Genomic DNA, 21,992 nt, shown 5'->3' with positions numbered 1-21,992 from the left:
AGGTTTTCAACGTTCATGAAAAGTTGCTCCCTTTGACGGGCGTTTAAGTGCACTCGCATCTCAATTGTTTCCTCGTATCTCAAGACTAAAATAAAATAGATAGATAGATAGGGACGCTTGCTGGGGGTGGAGTTTAAAAAAAAAGCTTCAACGACGATACAGACGTATTTACATACACACACGTGTACATATACATACACATATATACTCATTCATCTTCCAAGCCGCTTGATCCTCACTAGGGTCGCGGGGGGTGCTGGAGCCTATCCCAGCCGTCTTCGGGCAGTAGGCAGGGGACACCCTGAATCGGTTGCCAGCCAATCGCAGGGCACACAGAAACGAACAACCATTCGCACTCACACCCACACCTAGGGACAATTTAGAGTGTTCAATCAGCCTGCCACGCATGTTTTTGGAATATGGGAGGAAACCGGAGCACCCGGAGAAAACCCACGCAGGCCCGGGGAGAACATGCAAACTCCACACAGGGAGGCCGGAGCTGGAATCGAACCCGGTACCTCTGCACTGTGAAGCCGACGTGCTAACCACTGGACTACCGGGCCGCCTATATATATATATATATATATATATATATATATATATATATATATATATATATATATATATATATATATATATATATATTATTGGATATTCCGGTAATGCACAATGCCGTTTACTGAGCACGTTCGCAATACAGTAAAACAGGCAGCAGCAGTAGCGTTCCTGGCATATGTCAAAGGATTGTCCCGCTAATCATCTGCGAGACAGCCAGCCAGCCACATACACACACACACACACATTCGCACACACACACACACACACACACACTCACACCATGCACCATGGCTCACTGCAGCTGATTACGCCGTTGAAATTAAAGCATTGCTGAATAATACATGAGTGGCAGTTGCGTGAGATGATGTTTGTGTCCGTTCCAGCTGTGCATCCGCATGCGTGTGCCTGGCCAGGCAGATGTCGGCCAAGCAGATTAGGCTGCGCCCCGCGTGTGTGTGTGTGTGTGTGTGTGTGTGTGTGTGTGTGTGTGTGTGTGTGTGTGTGTAATCGTGGTGTGACAGAGAGCAAGCATCCTCCTCTTTCCTGCAAGCTTCATCCAGTCTCCCCACTGACCAACAGGGGAAAGTAATCAAGTGCAAAAACTACGCTTCCAAACTACGCTACTGGCTTGTAAAAAAATTGGAAGCACTTTGGATGGTCGCGCCTTGGCGGAGGTCTCGCGCGAGTCATAACTGACAACCACGACTTGCGTACGGCGTACACAATTTATTCACAGTGATAAAAAGACGGCCTGGAATCGACGTTTGTGCGCGCGCGCGCGCAGTCTTAAAAGTGTCTTCCTTTTAATTATCTTTCGCTTTGATGCTCGTGCCGCTCGGCCGCCAAACGACCTCCTCGTGAAATAAATAACTGGCGAGTAATGAAATGATTAAACAAAGACGCTGCTAATCTTAATAACATCTCTGAAGCGGGCGTGCCGCATGCGGTTAAACACTCCTTTAGCCGGAAAAACGAAAGACGAGGGAGGCTGATGTCTACCCCCCCGGGGCCAAGAGTCTGGCGGGTCATTGGAATCCGTCCCACCCCGCCGCAGGTTCTGACCCGGTGGAGGTTCTGTTGGTCCTCGTGGCCCTCCTGGCTCGGAGTGACACCAGGTTCAACAGTCTCTCAAGCTCATCCCCGGACCCGCTTATGGCACCCGAGCCAAGATTTCCGCCGCCGCCCTCCCGAGTCCCCGAAGCCCAGGCCCGCAAGGGGGGCAGGAGCTGGGCCGGGTGTAAACCGAGGCCCGGCGGGCTGGACGGGTAGCCGTCATAGGCTTCCCGGCTCGGGGGCAGGGTGTCATAGAGATCCTCGGTCTCCTGGCTGGTATCGGAGTCTCGCCGGGTCTCCCGGTACTCCTCGTAAACGGGCGATTCCTCGCTGCTGCGTTGCCGCCCTCGCCCGCCCGGCCACCTTTTCCTCTGCCACTCGCCCGACTGGTTCCTCTCCCACTGGAAGGCCCTCCGCCTCGCCTCCGACGACGGCTCCCGGCCCCCTCCGTCGCCGCTCGGCACTTGGATGGGGTAGTCCAGCTGCAGGGAGCGGGTGCTGCCGCCCCGCCGAATGTTCTGCCGGGTGTCGCTCAGGTCGTAGCGGGACCCCGCCTCGAGTGGACGCGGGCGGGAGGGCGAGAACCGGCCGGGGATCTGCCTGGAGGAGTCCCAGTGGTAGGCTGCGGGGACAGGAACGCACCCTTTTCAGGTCCTGTGTCGCTCCGTGAACAGGAGTATCATGAAATTGGTGTGGGGGGGCGGGGGGGGTGAAGAACTGAGCCTGCAAATGTATTGGTTGTGGCCCGGCTACGTGCTCACCCGACGACGATTTATGATAAACGATGCCTTGTGTGAACAAGTCAAGACTCGTTTTCTCTGTCGTCTTTTTGAAGTTGAACGCCCTCGGAGTCTCTTTCTCTCTTTTGTTTGCGCCGGCACGGTGAAAAAAAAAAAAAAAAAAAACCAAAACGCTCGGCGCTATGAGGAGAACTGGCATCGGTTGCTAGGGAACAAGACATCAAAGTCAATAGGCAAACGAAGTCTCTCTCAGCTTGGGCCATCGCACGACTTCCTGAACCTGACGGGAGAATTCCGGCGCTTGACTGTCAAACCGTCGCCCAAGACGCGTTGGGGCGCATTTGTTAGCAGACGCTCGGGAGCGCCTCGCTACCAAATCCATCGATTGATGAAATGAAACGGTCGGCGCGTTGAGGGTCTCCCACAATGCATTGCCAAGTCGAGTACTTCGACCTACGTAGCCGGCAATTGACCTTTGCCCCGCTCCAGCCCGCTCGCCCAAACCTTCCCGCAACCTATCGACATGTTTGAACGTGACACTTACCGGGACTGTGCTGCCACTGCTCCTTGTCCAGGTTGGTAACTGCAAACCATAAGAATAGTGAATGAACGGCAACCACCCCCCAGCCCCACCCCCCCACCACCGCCAAAAAAACAAATCTAATAAGAGTTTTCCTACCTTCACTTTCAATGTGGTCCACCGTGTCATTGACCAGACGAATGACTGTGACGATGGAGGCTGTGTGCGTTAAAACACACACACACACACACACACGATAGTTGACTTGAATGAGGTTTTGCATGTCGGTGTACACGCACGCTTGTTGTTCTCTTTCGGTTGTCAGATGGGCGACGGTAATTAGAGAGGACGCAAGCGGACACGCGGCCGGTGTGTTAGCAGCGCACCTTCCCGGTAAGCAGAGGGACGATCAATGCTATTGAGTTCTATGGGGTGGGGGTGGGGGGGGGGGCTTCTTCGCCTTGCTGTCTTCTCCTGAATGACTTCATGTCAGTGGTGGTGGTGATGTGATGTTAACTCTACCAGGTTTGTTTTTTTTTTAACTCGTTTCAGCAATAATTAAAAAAAAAATCCATTGACTTCAAACTGCCTTTTTATATCCGCGTGTGAAACGAACGCAGGCTTGAAACTCTTGATTTGACACCTAAAAGTTGCCTTCAAATCCTAACTCTTGTTTCAAACCCCTATTTTGAAACCTTTTCCAAAACTCTACTCCCGTTTTGAAGCCCATACCGTAACCGAGCCTTTTAAACCGTGACCCTTACTTGAAACCCGACTAAGAAGTCCCAAAAACCCGTCTAAAAACCTTACTTTCGAAGCCTTAACCCAATCCGAGGTGCGCCGTCATGGTCAGTAACGTATCATCTCGGTGTTGGCGCAATGTCGTTAGCGTCGTCCACGTACCGTTGTCATCGAAGGACTCTGACGTATACGAGCTGAGCTCCTCTGAAGTGGATTCTGACGAAAGGCCAATCGCGGCGCTCTGAACAGGCGACAACCGCTTACCTGTGCACACACACAATTTCAAGCCCGTCTTAAGAGTTTCAAGTCCGGGTCAAGTTTCAAATGAGGGTTCCTGGTCGGGTTGGGGGTTGAAAAAAAAAAACACAAAAAAAAATGAATATGAGTGCTCATATGTGCTCCGTGTTGCCGCTGCTAAATTATTCATCATATGCTAATCGTTAATTATTCAGCAGGCTGCGTAAACGACCAATCGGCTCGCTCGCCCGGCCCGTTTATGAGCCGGGCGGTGATACGCGAGCCGGCTGTCGCTGAGCTCGGCGCTCGTAAAGTCTTTCAGCCGCTTCAATCGGGCGCTAATTAGACGCCTTCCCTCACCGGCAGTGGGTGGGGTGGGGCGGGGGGCACAGCATTCCGATGAGGACATCCTGATCCTGTGGAAATCGATGATGACCAGCAGGAAGCGGTCGATAACAAAAACAAATGCTTAAGATTCACTTCTGGCATTGGAAACAAACCCTGTGGGATTGAGGAGTAGCCGTTTTAAATAAAGATCTGATTAATTAATCGAAAAAAAAGCAATTGGCAGATTAATCGATTAATCTAGTGAGCAGCTCTAAAACGTGGAAGCTAGTAGGGATCCGAATCGCTATCGGCATATCTCACTCATGGACGGTCGGTCTTGAAGTCGGCAGCATAGCACTCCTATCGTTTACATTTTTTAAAGTTGGGCTTCAAGGCCGGGTTCAGGTTTGAAACCTGGGTTAGGGTGGCGCGGCTCCATTTTACCATCTTTTGGTATTCCTCCAACTCGAGCACTTTGCTCCAAAGTAGGGCAAAGCAGCAACTCCCAACATTTATTATTCATGCGTGTTCATTTGAACCGACAATGAAAACGTGTATCGAGGTCAGCGGGAAGTCATCCGTCTCCGTGGCAACCATGCAAACCAAAGCGGGGCCCCGGCGCAGGTTCCCTTGAAAGATCCGAAACGTTGAAACTCGTAACTTAATTGGTTTGAGAATATCATTTGAAACCTGACCCTGGGTTGAAACCCTAATCCACGTTTGAACCACAAATCCCGTCTTGAAGCCCTTTTCCCTTTTTTGAAACCTTAACTACAGCTTGAAACCCTAATTTGGAAAACTTACCCAGGTGTGAAACGTTGGTTACAGGCTCTTATTTTGAAAGCCAAAACCAGGCTTGAAACGCTACTTTGCTGAAACCAAGGTTTAAGACACTAACCCTGTATGAGATTTGACGTTAAAAGCACCAACCCTTGCTCGAAAGCCGTAACTTCAGGCCTTACTTTTGAAATCCAGATTTAATACCCTCACCCAGTCGTGACGCTCTAACTTTGAAACCTTAACCCTGGCTGAAAACCTTGGTTTGAAACCCTGCCGCCGGCTTGACACGTCGCCGCGCGCAGTCTGACCTCCTCCGGTGTCCGTCCTGTCCGTCTCAAAGGCTCTGCGACTCCACTCGTCTCGGCGTTCGTCACGCCGCCTCACTTCCGCCGGCGCGCGGCCGTCCCAGGACACCTTGTGAGCGGGGCTGTGCCAGCTGGGGGGGCGGCAGGGCGACGGCGGGGGCAGGTTGGTGGGCGCCACGCTGCACACGGCCACGCCCCGACGGTTGCTGCGCACGTTGGACGTCTCTGGCAGAAACTTGCTCGGCTGTGACGGGAGAATTGAGGGATGGGGGTAGGGGGGGGATAAAAGACATGAGCAACTGTTGAACAGCCGTTGAGGGTCGTACGGTCGGCGCGACTGACCCCGCTTTCATCGGCGTCCCCGCCGCGTCGCCCGCCCATCAGCGGCGAGTGCGCGTTGGGTCTCACCGCCACCTGAGGTGGTCCCGCCAGGCCGCCGCCCACTTCGCCGCAGTCGACTCTGCCGATGACGCCCGCCTTCCCCGGCGAACCCGACACGCGCAGCGCCGTGAACTCGATGCCTTCGGCGCCCGTGCCCGTCTTGCGCAACACGTAGCTGGTCTCCGCGACGGCCGACACGGCCGCGACCCCCGCGACCCCTCCGGGCGCGGCGCCCGCCGCCGCTGCCGCCGAGTCCTTTCCAAACTGGATCTTCTTCCGAAAGATGACAAAGAGGATGAGGAGCAGGACGATGACAAAGGCCAGGACGCCGATGCCGATGATTTCGCCGGGGCCGACGTACGACAGTGGCTCCGCCTGCGGACACATCCGGCGCACGGTCATGACAATTGATTGACACTGATGATTGACGCTTGGCAGGGATGACTGTCACCTGTTACAGATCTCCAGATGCTATTTGTAGTTTACGTTGGATCATACTGGCAGCGGTTGCTAATATCTGCCGCATGAAATATCTTTACGGCAGTCGGTTCTGAATTTGATATCTTAATATCGTATTTTGTTTTCCTGAAATGCTTTTAATTTTAAAAAAATATAAAAAATATATAATATAAAAAAAATAAAATAAATATATATGTATGTTTATATATATTTTATAAAATATAAAATATATTTTATAATATATAATTAAAATAAATATAATATATATTTATTTTAATTATAGATATATAATTAATAAAAATATAATATATTTATATTTAATATATAATATTATATATTTAATATAATATTCATTCATTCATTCATTCATCTTCCGAGCCGCTTGATCCTCACTAGGGTCGCAGGGGGTGCTGGAGCCTATCCCAGCTGTCTCCGGGCAGTAGGCGGGGGACACCCTGAATCGGTTGCCAGCCAATCGCAGGGCACACAGAAACGAACAACCATTCACGTTAACACTCACACCTAGGGACAATTTAGAGTGTTCAATCAGCCTGCCACGCATGTTTTTGGAATGTGGGAGGAAACTGGAGCACCCAGAGAAAACCCACGCAGGCCCGGGGAGAACATGCAAACTCCACACAGGGAGGCCGGAGCTGGAATCGAACCCGGTACCTCTGCACTGTGAAGCAGACGTGCTAACCACTGGACTACCGGGCCGCCTAATATAAAATATAATATATATATATATATATCTTCTATCTCATGTACAGCTAAACGCTATCAGAGTGGACGGACGGGGGTGTACGTTCGCACCTGGGTGTCGTCGTCGACGTAGCCGTCACCCGCCCCGCCGCAGGTGCCGTCCTCGTCTCCCATCGTGCAGTTGCAGTAGAAGGATCCCGGCGTGTTGACGCACTCGCCGCCGCCCCCGCAGTCGGCCTCCTCGCACTCGTCCACGTCTTGGTCACATCTGGAAAAGCAAAAAGTCATTTTTAAATCAAAGAATTTTTTTTTTCAGGGTTAAAAGTGTCTCTGCGTTTCCCCACGAGCGACGTTAAACCCCCTTGTGTCCACCAATTTAAAAAAAATATGAATTAAAAAAAAAAGAGGGGTGGGGAGGAGCGGAATTGTTTTCCAGGGGTGGGACGTTGGTGTGGAAGAAGGTATAAACAAACAAAAATATCGTGATTCATTTAACAATACCCGCGTGTGCTTTGTAGATGAATTCAAGTTTAAGACTCTTTTAGCGAGGGCGCGCTCGGCGGTGGTCTGCCCGACCGCCCGCTGACGCGCCTCCACGCTCCCGCTTTGAAACGTAGCCCCCTGCCGTCAGCCCCCCCCCCCCCACCCCGAGCGAGACTCCGTCGTTTTCTCATTTGTGATGACTTGCATCACGCGCACACACACTCCGCTGTCTTCGTTCTCATTAGCACAGCACGCCGCTCCTTCTTCCACTTTATGATTATGATATTTGTTTGATATTCGGTTGTGCGGCGCGACACATGTGCAGCAACACTTGGAAATGTGATCGCGCTGAATAATATCCGCTGACTGAGCGTTTACGGCTGATTATTATGCGGTGATCAAAAGCTGGGGCCTCGGAACAATTAAAAAAATCTCTCTGAAAAACGACATTTAAGCCCTCGCTCTCATCAAATACAATTATTTGCACTTCGGTTCTATTCAGTATTATTTAACTTTTTTTTAATGATTCAATAAAGAAAACCCATTTGTTATTTCCATTTTTTTGCTGATGGGAACAGGTGATCTTGGTACTTGTTTCTTTTTATCCTCGGAATTATTTTGAGTGGATGTTTAATTGTTTTTCCTGGAATTGTGAAATTTGTTGTTTCCAGTTTTTTGCTGATGGGAACAGGTGATCTTGGTACTTGTTTCTTTTTATCCTCGGAATTATTTTGAGTAGATGTTTAATTGTTTTTCCTGGAATTGTGAAATTTATTTGTACGACGGTCCGTGCAATTGTTGGGGCTTGAATGATTTTGTTAATTGAAAAATAAAACTGCTACAGTGACAGTTCTATGATTGTATATTTGTGGATTGACTCAGAAAAAAAACATATGCTTCATGGGGGAAAGTCAATATAGTAGGTTAAGAAAATTTTAAATATAGATTTTTTTTGTTTTTGAAAATATTTTGTCGGCATTTTATTGTATTTTGTTATGATTATCAATATAAATGACTACTTATTGTTTTGTGGATTGGGTGGGACAATTCATGCATTTATCGTTTGTTTTTCTTCTGCAATATTATTGCACATTATGTAGTAACTATTGTATTTTTCTTTTTAATTACTGGTCTTCAGATGGGATCTTTTTTTTGGGGGGGCCAAAACTCAGGCGCTTACTCTGGCAAGTATTTAGCAGCATCAAAACAAAACTGTAACAAATGTGTAAAAGGAGTGGTGCTGCCCTCCTGTGGCGACTTTTGGTAATACCAGTCGCTCACCGAGTTGTAAACAAGACACGCCAACGCTCCACTAAGGCTAAAAGCTTTTTTGATCTCACGTAAGCCCAATCAGTCCCGCTGGGCATTGGCAGACAAATCCGCTAGTAGCGCCGCCTTCCGTGGCCCGGCACACGCCACCAGCCTGGCAGGGGTTTGGCGTGCAGGGCGTCACTGGGCTCTCGCAGCGTCCCCCGGTGAAGCCGGAGATGCAAGTGCACCCGAAACCTGTCAAAGACGCAACACGGCAAGCGTCATCAAAACAGCACTATTTGTTTTGCTGGGTTCTGTGTGAAAGGCAACTAAACGGATGAATCGCTGATTTTCTGTTATGGCCGACGACGATTTTGCAGGCAAAGAGGCAAAAAGAATGCATAAATGGTGACACTGACATTTTCATGCAATGAGTGGGACTGACCGCCAGAGGGCAGGCCGGTGCACATGGCTCCGTTGAGGCAGGGGGCGCTGACGCAAGGGTCCGGGTAGAGGACGCAGCCCGGCTCCACCTCACTCAGCCCGGCGATCTCGGCGTAGCGACTGCGCTTATTCAGCAGCGGCAGCTCTCTCCCGTTGAGCGTCAGCCGGGCCAGGCAGCCCTGGAAGCCATCTTGGGCCCTCGCCCCTTGGCCGCCCGCCGCCGGAGGCCTGACCCGCGCCCCAAAGAAGAAGGAGGATTCCGGGACGACGGGCCAAAGGCGGACGGGGGCTCGGGCAGCTCGCCGGCGCTCCACGTAGCTGTCGTCCAATGACAGGAGGGTGTAGTTGCCGGTCAGCTCCAAGGCCACGGCGTGCCACAGCCCGTCATTGATCCGACGGCCAGAGATTCCCATGATGCCGAGCGTGTTATCGCAGTCCAGCTGGAACCAAAGGCGGCCACCTTCGATCTGGAACAGAGGGATTCGGTGAACACCGAGACACAAAACCAAATAAAAGGATGACTCAAGAACCGTGTCAAGAATGAATCAAAGACCACATAAAATTTTTTAAAGTTTTCTTGAGCTCGCTAGATCTGGGACATTCCGTTTCAGCGACCTTTACGTTTACCTTGAGCATGGTGCACGGGTTGACTCTCGTGAACATGATGACACCGCTGGTCTGCAGCGTGCGGACGCTCAGGCCCAGCTTCATCTCGCCGCTCTGACTGCTCTGACCACTTTCAGTCACTTTGTACTTGATGTAGCCGTTACCAGAAAAACTCAGCGTGCTTCCACCTGGGACAAGACAAAAACACGTACTTTGCGAAAGGCTTTTTCCACGTGGGAACACTTCTACACCGACTACAAAGAACGACGTCAAGAATTAAAGAAAGAAAGACCAAGTCGATCCACAACCAACCAAATCAAGCCTCAGTGTGAAAGTCACAAACCAAGCCCAAGAACCGAATGAAGAACTTGGCTGCTTGGGACATTTGTAACCTGATTCTTTTATGTTTGGGAAGTTTATAAAAAAAAAATAATAATAATAATTTGAACAGATTGTGGCGGCCCGGTAGTCCAGTGGTTAGCACGTCGGCTTCACAGTGCAGAGGTACCGGGTTCGATTCCAGCTCCGGCCTCCCTGTGTGGAGTTTGCATGTTCTCCCCGGGCCTGCGTGGGTTTTCTCTGGGTGCTCCGGTTACCTCCCACATTCCAAAAATATGCATGGCAGGCTGACTCTAAATTGTCCCGAGGTGTGAGTGTGAGTGCGATTGGTTGTTCGTCTCTGTGTGCCCTGCGATTGGCTGGCAACCGATTCCGACCCCCGCCTACTGCCCGGAGACAGCTGGGATAGGCTCCAGCACCCCCCGCGACCCGAGTGAGGATCAAGCGACTCGGAAGATGAATGAATGAATGAATGAACAGATTGTACCAGCACACTCCTCCAGTCGCTCAGGTAGACACTGGCAGACAGATGGCGCCGTCGGGCCGGAGCGAACACACTGCATGTCTGCAGGACACGACTGACCTTCACACAGCTCCACGGCAGCGGGGCACGCCCCACCTGTTTGGAACAGGACCAGATGAACATGGGGATTTGCTGTCGTCCACCAAAAAAATTTAAATAAAAAAAACACTGACGGGGGCAGGTGCAGGTCTCAATGCGTCTGAACGGCAGCGACACCAGGCTGACCCTCTCCGTAGCGTAGCTCAGGAGCGAGCCGGCCTCCATGGCCAGCGTCTGCTCACACACCTGGTCGCCACACTCCAGCGCCCCGGAGCAGACGCCGCCCACCGCCTCCGCTCCGGCCAGGACCCCTCGCAGCTGCCCCTTTGCCTCCCGTAGCTTGGCGGCCACCTCCTGGGGCGTGTAGAAGCCCCCCGCCGTCCGCCCCCTGCCGCCGGGCTTCTCCGGCCTCTCGACGGCCACCAGGAGGTCCACGTCGGACGTCCCGTCCGCCGGCTGCACGCCGAGGATGTGGAGCGGGTCCTGTTGACCCGCCGACCATTTCCAGCCCGCCAGCGCCCGCAACGTCAGCCGGATCTGGTTGAGGTAGCGGCCCAGCAGGTCCTCGGGGGACAGGGAGCGGAACCTGAGGGTGACGGCGCTACGCAGCAGGACGTCCGTCACCTGTTCCACTCGGACCGAGACGTCGGCGATCACGGCAAAGCGCCCGTCGCTCACGGTGGCGTTCATTTGATACCTGACAATAGAAAAAAGATCAATGACCTAAGCTGAATGTTTTTTTTTTTTTCCCGATTGTGTCTGCACAAAGTTTGAAGTATATTTTAAACAGGAAAAAATAGTTTGGTTCAATGCAATCGAGCAACGCGTCGTCCACCTGCCCAGCTCCAGGCCCGGAAGAGCCGTCACACGTCCGTCCTGCCTGTTGATGCTAAACATGGCGTTATCCTGCGGCCCCTGGCTGAAGGAAAGCGCGTCGCTGGGGTCGCGGTCGGTGGCGTGGATGCGACCGATCGGGCCGCCCTGGAACGTGTCGCTCGCCGTCACCACCAAGATTTCCAGGGGAGAGACGGCAGGCTTGTAGCGACTGTTCCCGATGACCCGCAGGAACAGCCACGAGGACGAGATCAGAGGAGGCTGGCCCGAGTCGCTCGCCTGTCGTACGAGAAAGGACATTCCTCAGGCTGGTGCAGAGCATTTAGGGATATTATGAGGAGAAGAAAGAAAAAAAAATCTCATAAGTGGTCTCTGGAGCCAAAACGTTGGAGAGGTTTTGTCGCAGGACCGCTCAAAACATTGACAGGATGAATATTTGTTTCTCACCTGGACCTCGAGGGTGAACTCCCGCGGGGACTCGGGGCTGAACTCACGGTTGGACCTCAGCGTTCCCGTCTGGTCCAGAGTGAAGAAATCGCCCTGGTTCCCAGAAACTAGGCGGAACTCAAAGGGCGGGCCGTTCCTGGGGGAGTCTTTGTCGTCGACGGACAGACGTAGCAGGACGCTGCCTGAGGCTTGGTTCAGCTGAAAATTAAAAAAAAAAACTAAAACTAAAAACGAAGATCAGTGGTGGCAAGTAAAAAAAAAAAAATACAATGTCTAGCATTTATTCTTATTTTTATTTGATTCTTTATTCTAAAATAGCAACGGAAGCTTTTGCCTGGACCACAGCGGTGGCGTTGGGCGGGCTGAAGACTGGCGGGTTGTCATTGACGTCGGCGACGTCCACGTTGATGGTGACGGCCGAGGACATGGCGGGCGAGCCGCTGTCGAAGGCCTGTACTGACAGAGCGTAGCGGGACACCTGTACGGTGTGCGAGAGAGCGAGCACATCTTTATGCATGAGACGATACGGCCGACACGCTTCGTTACGGCCGCGTAATGCGAGCGCTCGCTGACCTTGCGCTGACTCAGAAAACGACTATTGATTTCCTCGTGACTTCTTTTGCGCGTGCTCAAAATGGGTCGACGGAAACTGGGATTCCAAGATAAATCTGGGCATTTTGTCTGATTACCCTAAAGATGATTCTTACTGATTATCACGGGGGTGTGCGGTGCGCTCAGAGTGATTTTTGTCTCCCTACAATCAAAGTCGGCAAATCAATACTATGCTGAGGGATCATCCTGTTGCGTTGATTTTTTTTTCCTCTCTTACCAACAAAGTCAGCAAAGGCCCGATTATCGGATGTTCCTCAAGGATGATCCTGAGCGATCATCCCATGGTGTGCGGGTGTGCTAATAGCAATTTTTCTTCGCTTCCGATTATCGGATGTCTCTAAAAGATGATTCTGACCGATTATCACGGGGGTGTGCGGTGTGCTAAGAGTGATTTTTGTCTCCCTACAATCAAAGTCGGCAAATCAATACTATCCAGAGGGATCATCCTGTTGCGTGGGATTTTTTTTCCTCTCTTAGCAACAAAGTCAGCAAAGGCCCGATTATCGGATGTTCCTCAAGGATGATCCTGAGTGATCATCCCATGGTGTGCGGGTGTGCTAATAGCAATTTTTCTTCGCTTCCGATTATCGGATGTCTCTAAAAGATGTTTATCCGGCGGCGTAAGATTAAAAAAGGGATTTTTCCTTTCTTCCGTTCAAAGTCAACAAAGGCTTAGCTACCGGATGTCTAAAAGAGCATCGAGATTGATTATCCTGCGGTGTGCGCATGTTGCGTGGTCGTCTCCAGAAGATTATCCGGCCATGCGTTTCTGTCCCCGTCACGCTCCGCCTTACCAGCTCGCGGTCCAGACGCTTATTGACTTTCAGCAACCCAGCGACCGGGTCGATCCAGAAGTGGTTACTCCGGTCGCCTTTCAGGATGGAGTAGGTGATGCGTCCGTTGACCTGACTGTCCGGGTCCTCTGCCAGCACCTTAAGACAAAAAACGCACGCGTCCGTTCAAGTCGCGGCGATTCCGGCCGACGCCGCAGACGATCGAACCGATCAAGACTACCCTGGTTATGGATTGGCCGACTGGCGCGTCCTCGCTGACGAGGACGTTATAGACGTCCTGGCTGAAGGCCGGGGCGTTGTCGTTGACGTCCATCAGCTGGACGGTGACCATGGTGGCAGCGCTGAGGGGCGGGCTGCCGCCGTCCCAGGCCTCCACCGTCAGGTAGTAGTCCTTGCACACCTCAAAGTCCAGATCGTCGGCCACCGAGATGGAGCCTGGGAGACAGAGGTAGGTGGGAGTTTGTTTATCTATCTAGATCTGAAGGTATCCGGACCGGACAGCTCACCTAGGTTCCTATCGATCGAAAACTTGTCCATTTCGTTGCCCGAGCGGATCCGGTAGGAGATTTCGGCATTGGACCCTATGTCGGCGCTGGTGGCCAGCACCCGCAGCACTTCGGTGCCCACCGCGACATCCTCGGGCACGGTGACGGTGTACTCGTGCTTCTGGAACACCGGTGCGTTGTCATTCACGTCCAGGACCAGCACGGTCAGCTCCACCTAGTGGTCGCAAGCCAGAATGACTTGCAGGGTGTGTTTCAGAGTACTCGGGGAAGCTAACGCTATCAATTTGGGGTCTTTAGCGTAGCGATGAAGTGTTTTTTTTTTTGTGTAAAGATTCAAGTTGTCTTGTCAAAGATGACAAGAGATTAAAGAACTTTGAAAAAAATAATACAATTAAGAACGAACCAAAGATCAATCATGATGGGATAGATGTTAAAAATGTGTATTCTTTGCACATCTTTCAATATTTTCCAAGCGTTTTTGCACCAGCGGCTGCCAGAGAGCCACTGGGCCCCTCAGCTGTCACCTCTTGTCATTTTTTTTCCTATCTCGGTGCTCATGTGATAAGCGCCGATCTTAATTAAAATCTACATGGCTTGTTATCGCGTCTCCTCGCGGCCCATCTCCAGATGGCCTTCTTTCAATGGGAGGCGCGCACGGTGGGGACAGGAGTACATCTATTTCTTCCGTTAATCGAAATGTATATCAAGGGTCATGTCTGAGCCTTCAAGGAGCCTTTTTTTTCCCCTCCATTTTTTTTTTTTTACAACTTAAACCTGTTCCCAGGTGTCAAAAGTCCCGTAAGGTACTTACTTGCTTAAAAACAGGCTAATGTTACTTGTCTTGCTTGAATTAGCATCAAACAAACCTCAGTGCACCCGTTGACCTTGGTAGTAGTGTTCATAAATGTTAGGTCATATCTCCTTTCATGCAATTTATTTGCAGCGAGGTTGATTATTTTCATTTCCACCAACCTGTGTGAACAGCGCCCCCTGCAGCCCGGCTTGGTCTGTGGCCCGAGCACGAAGCCGGTACGAGTCTTGGCTCTCTCGGTCCAGGGGTCTCTCCAGGACCACCACCCCGGACACGGGATCGATGGAGAAGAAGCCGTTGGCCGAGTCCACCAGGGAGTAGACGATAGTCCGGTTGAGGCCTTGATCCGGGTCGGTGGCCTGGAGTCGCGTGAGTAGGGTGTTGGGCGCGGCGTTCTCGTACACGCTGGTCACGTAACGCGAGGAGGCGAAGGACGGAGCGTTGTCATTGACGTCCAGGAGCACCAGAGACACGTCGCAGCGGCAGAAGAGACCGCCGCCGTCCGTGGCTTGGGCAATCAGCTTGTAAGCGGGGCGGCTTTCGCGGTCCAAGGGTGCCACTGTGCGCAGCTCGCCTTGAAAGACAAAAAGATCATTCAATTTTTGGGGGGGGAAATGTTTTCAAACAAGATGGAATCTTCAACCAATCTATTTTTTTGGGGGGGAATCTAATCTTGGATGGTGCCACGTGAGATACCAGTGTTGGCATCCATGTAGAAGTCTTCCACGCCGATGCCAAAGAGCGAGTACTGGATCTCGGCGCTGGAGCCCGAGTCCATGTCGGACGCGCCTACTGTCAACACGCCCTTGTTAGCCGCCACGTCCTCGGGAAACGAGGCGCTGTACACCGCCTGAGCAAAATGCACAAACACACACAAAGCTGTCAACGGCTCACCCAAATGGTTTCCATTGAGCGCATCCCAAAATGGCCTCCGCGATGTCTTACACACACACACATACAATCTGCGGGCCTTTAGTGCATCGTCAACAGGTTTTGGCGTATTGGTTGACAAACGTTTTAACGCAAATTCGAGGGCTTAAGATTCTAAGTGAGGAGTAGAAGAATCGAATGCAAGAACGGCAAAAAACATCCCCCCCCGTCTGTACTGAAGCACATTGTTTACACAAATGAATGTCTTTTGCAGCACCGGGGTGCCCCAGAGGAAGATTTGCATTGTGGGTGGAGAGAGGGGGGGGGGGGTTGCATGGAGGTGAGGACTGATGAAAAATAACAAATGAACGGGTAACTAGAACGGTGCTCAGTGGAGCGCCATCCTCCGCCAAGGTCTTTCTATCCAAGTTTGGAAAAGCCTTTTTTTTTTTCGTCCTTTCTATTCAGTCATTGGCACCGACCCAAAATATTTTATGATGAATATGTGTACTTTTTACTATGAGGGAATTGTTCTTTTCGCTCTCTATGTATTTGACATTGCCTTATCAAAAAACAAATAATATTAATAATACATTTAAGACACGTCTATTACAATAAGGGTTGTATCATATTTTTATCATATTTATGATAAAAAATATATGCAAATAATTTCATTTCATCCCATTCATATTTTCACCATGTAGATAAAATTAGGAGTTGCTTTTTTAGTATTTAAAATAAAATCCGCACGATACAAAATGGAATGAATTATGGAATTGCTGTTTTTTTTTCTACATGATGCACCCAGCTTAGATTCAAATATCCCCATATTTAAAGCGTTGACAGAGGTCGTGCCCTTTGGGCCTAACCCGACTTTACCTGGTTGCAGACGGGGCTGTTATCGTTGGCGTCCATGACGGTGACCTCCACGGCGGCGCGGGCCACGTAGAGGCCGTCGCTGGCCGTCACGTTGAGCAGGTAGCGGTCCTGACGCTCGCGGTCCAGCGGCCCGCTCACGTACACCTTCCAGTCGCCTTGCACCAGCGCCAGACCGAATACGCCGCCCACGTTCCCGCCTGACGAACAAGACCAGTTAAAACGATCATTTCCTAAACCTCAAAGACAATTTAGAATCTTCCAGAAACGACAACAACTTTTAAGAATGTTCAGCAAAGCTTTTCGTCAATCCTCTTCAAAAAGAAGCGAAAGGTTTTTAACCAACCCATCTTTTTTTAAAAAGTCGCTCAGAAACACCAAAGGCACTGAAGAACCATCAGCAACGATAACGAAACATCTTCCCGGAGTATCAAAGACTATTTGGAGTCCTTCTGACCTCAACTGTTTTGTTGTAAACATCAAGGAAGACATCAGAGGAGAGCTTGCCGGCGCTCGGAAAGTTTCAATCACGTCGTTGCCGTGGAGACCAGGCGTACGCGGCATTTGGCGCGTGACCTTTGATTACAGCGCCTCCATTAGGCCGCCGAGCGCGCTAAATGGCAGGAAAACAAGGGGCGGCGTGTTGACGACGCACCTTCATCCGGAATACGAAACACGTCTCGGCGAGAATTAAGAAGTCTCACAAGGCTGCCGCGCCGGCTACGTCTTAATCCCCAGGAAGGCTTTTTAAACTCACTCCTCCTAATCCAAAAGAGTCCGGCTCGCTGCGGAATAACAATTGGGTCCACGAGAAATGGACGCCGAGTCTAACGAGACGACAAGAAAACACTTGAAAAACCGAAGCAATTCGAAAGGCTTTTGTAACGATGGATTTTCACCGCAGATCAAACAGAAATTGAATATATTGGAGAAGCGTGAAGGCCCGACGAGCATCCTCATATGGGACACACCGAAGACATTTTATGTCATCTCAAATCTCATTTTTGGATCTGCACGGCAAAAGAGCTTTTAGCTTTTATTTTTTTTACATTTAGAAAAATATATTCATCCCAATATTGGGATCTCCGCCAAAATAAAAGCTTGAGACGGTGTGCGTGTGGGCCGATTGCGTCATTTCCTGCCGGAATTGTGGTTTTAGATCAGCTGGCAAGTCATCAAAATCCTTTGAAAATGCCACAAAAGCAAGTTGATGACCGATATACGCAATTCCCCCCCCCCCCCCCCCAAGATGGCCACCATAGGAAAAAAAAAAATTAAATAAAGACTTCTCAGAATGGATTACTCTGAACAGCATGCAGGCGACCCATTTAACTTTTTTTCAGCCTCCCTCACCGGTGATGTAGAAGCTGACCATGCGGTTCTGGTCGGTGCCATCGTCATCGCTGGTCTTGAGCACGGCCACCACCTCTCCGGGCGGGTCGCTCTCCTTCACGGCGCCGCGGAACAGCTCCCGCCGAAAGCGCGGCGGGTTGTCGTTGACGTCCGACACCGCCACCGTGACGGCGGCGCCGGACCGCAGCGAGCGCGATTCGCCCAGGTCGGAGCCCACCACCCGGAAGCTGTAGCTGGAGCAGGCCTCGTGGTCCATGGCGGCGGCGGTGGTGATCCAGCCCGTCTTGCTGTCGATGGAGAAAACCGAAACGGCGGCCGACGGCCCCTCCGCCAGACTGTACGTCACCTGCGGCGGGGGAATTTTCACCATACTTTCTATTTTCATGTCATTTTTCGCTTATTTAAAATATTCGTGCGGCATTTGGGGAAAACGGGCAACCGCACGTCGGTGACCCACCTGACCGTTGGAGCCCCAGTCGGGGTCCAGCGCCCGCACTTGGACCACCCTGGTGCCCACCGGCATGCCCTCCATCACTGTGGCCACATACGTGTCGGTCTCAAACACGGGCTCGTTGTCGTTCACGTCCATGACCTGCCGGCGGTGCGCAGAAGAGCTTTCGTTGGAATGCAGTAAATACGAGGCGGGGATTGGTGACTGAGCGTTTGGTATATTAACATATTTTGTGATAAACTCTTGAACTCGCTTTGGAATGCTTTTAAATGATTGCAAGTGAGATATAAACTCTTGAACTCGCTGCATAACTTGCATGCCTAAGCGACTTCGTAGTTTGCTTTGCTATGTTCCTGAATTGTCGAAACTTGTTTGCAAAAGAGGGAACAAGGCGAGATGTTCTCGTGGAATGCCACTTGGTTACACAACAAACAGTGTGGCGTAGGGGGGGGGGTGAGAATGGCCACTCACCCCTCCCGATGCACACACTTTAGAGGATAAAAGGAGGGGAGCGATGCTCCTTTAGCAGAGTCTGCTGCGGGTAGCGTACGGACGCCCAGCAGGTTAATTAAAGACCAACGGCGTTCTGGACCTTGACTTCCACGTCCACGCTGGTGATGGCCTCGATGAGGTCCCTGCGGGTGGCGGCGGCCACCTTGAAGCGGTACACGGGGAAGCGCTCGTAGTCCAGCGCCTTGACCAGGCGGACCAGCCCCGTGTCGGCCTCCACCAGGAAAGTCCCGCCCCGGTTGCTGTCGACCGTCTCGCCGGCCACGGCGGAGAAGACGGCGCCGCTCTGGCCCGGGCCCATGTAGACGGAGCCCAACGCCGTGCCCGCCGGCGTGTCCTCGGGGACGGTGAAGGAGTATTGGGGTTGGCTGAAGGACGGGATGAAGGCGGCGGGGGGCACCACGTGGATGAAGGCCGACACCAGCGAGTGTTTGGCCGGCGAGCCGCAGTCGGTGGCCTTGACGAAGAAGGACAGCACGGTGCCCTGGAGGTGGGACACCGAGCTCTTTGTCATCATCCAGCCGCTGTCCGACTCCACCTTGCGCAACGGGGGGGTGGGGGGGGGGGCAACACGGTAACAGCGGAAAAATAATGACTTTCATTTCATTGGCCACGATCGCCTTCTCCGTCTGAATAACCGCGCGCATGGGTTCAAAACCGAACCTGACCTCCAAGACGTCGACCAGGGACAAGCGCGCCTCGCTGTAGAGCGAGTAGACGATCCTGCCGTTAGCGCCGGCGTCGGGGTCGCTGGCTTGGATCTGCGTGACCAGGGAGCCTTTGCCCACGTCGGCCTTGATGCTCATGCGGTACTCCACCGCCCGGAAGCGCGGCGCGTTGTCGTTCTCGTCCGCCAGCACCACTCGCACGGTGCAGAATGACGCCCGGCCTGGAAATTCAACGCGTGATCAAGAAGCGCAACGCAACACTGCTAATTGATCTAATTTCGGCGGAGGTGACGAGATCCGTACATTTTCCAGTGGCTGAGGGTGCTAACATTGATATATCGATAACATTCATAATTGCAAAGAGTGTTTTATTTACTGGCGGCCCGGTAGTCCAGTGGTTAGCATGTCGGCTTCACAGTGCAGAGGTACCGGGTTCGATTCCAGCTCCGGCCTCCCTGTGTGGAGCTTGCATGTCCTCCCCGGGCCTGCGTGGGTTTTCTCCGGGTGCTCCGGGTTTCCTCCCACATTCCAAAAAACATGCGTGGCAAGCTGATTGGACGCTCTAAATTGTCCCTAGGTGTGAGCGTGGGTGCGAGTGGCTGTTCGTTTCAGTGTGCCCTGCGATTGGCTGGCAACCGATTAAGGGTGCCCCCCCCCCGCCTACTGCCAGAAGACAGCTGGGATAGGCTCTAGCACCCCCCGCGACCCTAGTGAGGATCAAGCGGCTCGGAAGATGGATGAATGAATGAATGTTTATTTACTCCGCCACAGATGGGGGGGGGGGGGGGAGTCTCGGTGCACTACGATGTTATTTGACAATATCTAATGTCATTCTATAGCACACTGTGATGTCACGCCAAAACATTCCTGATGTCGTGCTATGGTGTCGTCCTGTCATGATATCCGTGTCACACGATATCGTTCAATGTGCCACTGTGATTTCCGCACCATAATAACGATACTGCCGTTTTATTATGTCGCACTTTGATATCACGCTGTGACGTCCCGCATTGATGTCGCCGACACATACCGGAGTGAACTGGACCGTCACCAGACAAGTTTTGGACAGGACGACGTTGATGAGCACAAAGACGCCGACGGTACCTCCTCCATCCAGTGCCATGACGGTGAGCAGGATGTCTTTGTTGAGAGGGTCCTCTCGGTCCAGCCTCTGCGCGGTGGTAACGAGACCGTCGGCGTCCACGGCGAAGCCGGCCTTGCCCAAGTCGTTGATGAAGGAATAAGTGATCTGGCCGAACAGACCCGAGTCCTCGTCGGTGGCGCGCACCTGCAATGCCGCCGACACGCGTCGATGGGAGCAGGCCACACGGAATAAGATCACGTCATCACGTGATTGTACCTGGATGACCTTTGAACCCTGCGGCGCATTCTCCGGGACCTCTGCCAGATAGAACCTCTGACTGAACACCGGACTGTACAGGTTGGCTCCCAACACGTACACCACCACCTTAGAAACCGCAATCACCGGCGCAGTTGTTCCTCTGATTTGCTATTCAAGAAGCGTTCGCGCCTCACATAGGCAATTACAAAACGGCCGACGCGGCACAAACTACGAGACCGAGCGTCCCGCGCGGCAGCTGGTTCCCCGTCAGTAAATCCGACGAGACGTGAACGCGAATTAACCTCAGCGCACTCAGGTGCCGAGGCGCTCGCCAAACGCCGGGCGTCCGCTAATTGCGAGCGAGCGGGTCGGAGCGGCGGACGTCACCTGAGCCGTGTTGGTGAAGACGCCGTCAGACACGGACACGTTGAGGCGATACGACGGCTTCATGCCCTGTCGCCTCTTGTTAGACAGACGCAGAATGCCGCTTTCCGCCTCCATGGCGAACGTCATGCGCTCGTTACCGGACAGGATGCTGTACCTGGGGGGGGAAAGGACCAGGAGTAAAACAACGACTTTTTATACCCCACTCGATCCACAAACTGACCTGAGCCTCTGGGCGTCGCCCACGTCGGCGTCCGAGGCCTGAACGCAGGTGACAAAGTGTCCTGGCGGCGCCAGCTGGCTGACGAAAGCCTCGTACAGCACCTGGCTGAAGTCGGGCGGGTTGTCGTTGGTGTCGGCGACGCCCACCGTGACGCTCACGTCGCTGCTGAGCGCCGGCGCGCCGCCGTCCGTCGCGCGCACAACGAAGTTGAAGCGCCGGGCGCGTTCGTAGTCCAGCAGCCGCGCCGTCAGCAGCAGGCCGCTGTCGCGCTCCACGTGGAAGTAGTCGCTACTGTTGTGGATGTCCGCGACGATCTCGTAGCTCACCTTGGAGTTCTTGTCCGAGTCTTGATCCTGAGCAAACACCTGCAATGAACCATCGATGACGGATTTATAATAATAATAATAATAATACATTTGATTTAGAAGTGCCTTTCAAGAGACCCAAGGACACTTTACAATAACAAAAAACACAAAACAATACGTTTAATGAGCAAAATGAAATTTGGTAGGCGGCCCGGTAGTCCAGTGGTTAGCACATCGGCTTCACAGTGCAGAGGTACCGGGTTCGATTCCAGCTCTGGCCTCCCTGTGTGGAGTTTGCATGTTCTCCACGGGCTTGCGTGGGTTTTCTCCGGGTACTCCGGTTTCCTCCCACATTGGTTAGGAAGATGAATGAATGAATGTATGAAATTTGGTCTGTCATGAGTAGACTCCCAGTCCCAAAGCCTGTTCGACTTGATTAACGAGATTTGGCAGGCATGAGCATATCCACAAAAAAAAAAAAGTGTCAATAACCCATTGGTGAAAACGCAGTCGATTGT

General features: G+C 52.0%; 2 protein-coding genes across 3 annotated transcripts in view; one reads left to right on the top strand and one right to left on the bottom strand.

The window, feature by feature from the left end:
• rpl23a (ribosomal protein L23a) overlaps positions 1-21,992 on the top strand; it is a 243,530-nt gene that overhangs the window by 106,934 nt on the left and 114,604 nt on the right. The gene's annotated exons all lie outside the window — the stretch shown is intronic.
• Positions 1,271-21,992, bottom strand: part of LOC127588548 (protocadherin Fat 3) — a 47,782-nt gene continuing 27,060 nt past the window's right edge. The window contains exons 23-51 of the mRNA XM_052047309.1: positions 21,170-21,534; positions 20,950-21,103; positions 20,581-20,688; positions 20,325-20,508; positions 19,221-19,441; positions 18,635-19,090; positions 18,049-18,183; positions 17,592-17,937; positions 16,242-16,438; positions 15,189-15,342; positions 14,654-15,066; positions 13,682-13,895; positions 13,396-13,610; positions 13,176-13,313; positions 12,104-12,247; positions 11,770-11,967; positions 11,324-11,601; positions 10,623-11,185; positions 10,414-10,545; positions 9,609-9,775; positions 8,983-9,448; positions 8,627-8,792; positions 6,915-7,071; positions 5,604-6,017; positions 5,265-5,505; positions 3,775-3,876; positions 3,031-3,090; positions 2,896-2,934; positions 1,271-2,233 (exon numbers count right to left, since the gene is read on the bottom strand). Of these exons, the coding sequence (XP_051903269.1) occupies positions 1,584-2,233; positions 2,896-2,934; positions 3,031-3,090; positions 3,775-3,876; positions 5,265-5,505; positions 5,604-6,017; positions 6,915-7,071; positions 8,627-8,792; positions 8,983-9,448; positions 9,609-9,775; positions 10,414-10,545; positions 10,623-11,185; positions 11,324-11,601; positions 11,770-11,967; positions 12,104-12,247; positions 13,176-13,313; positions 13,396-13,610; positions 13,682-13,895; positions 14,654-15,066; positions 15,189-15,342; positions 16,242-16,438; positions 17,592-17,937; positions 18,049-18,183; positions 18,635-19,090; positions 19,221-19,441; positions 20,325-20,508; positions 20,581-20,688; positions 20,950-21,103; positions 21,170-21,534 (7,077 nt within the window). The 3' untranslated portion in view covers positions 1,271-1,583. The remainder of the gene's footprint in view (positions 2,234-2,895; positions 2,935-3,030; positions 3,091-3,774; positions 3,877-5,264; positions 5,506-5,603; positions 6,018-6,914; positions 7,072-8,626; positions 8,793-8,982; positions 9,449-9,608; positions 9,776-10,413; positions 10,546-10,622; positions 11,186-11,323; positions 11,602-11,769; positions 11,968-12,103; positions 12,248-13,175; positions 13,314-13,395; positions 13,611-13,681; positions 13,896-14,653; positions 15,067-15,188; positions 15,343-16,241; positions 16,439-17,591; positions 17,938-18,048; positions 18,184-18,634; positions 19,091-19,220; positions 19,442-20,324; positions 20,509-20,580; positions 20,689-20,949; positions 21,104-21,169; positions 21,535-21,992) is intronic.

This window comes from Hippocampus zosterae, chromosome 16 (assembly GCF_025434085.1).
Source record: "Hippocampus zosterae strain Florida chromosome 16, ASM2543408v3, whole genome shotgun sequence".
NCBI lineage: Eukaryota > Metazoa > Chordata > Actinopteri > Syngnathiformes > Syngnathidae > Hippocampus > Hippocampus zosterae.
This window is presented reverse-complemented; position numbering and strand designations above follow the sequence as displayed.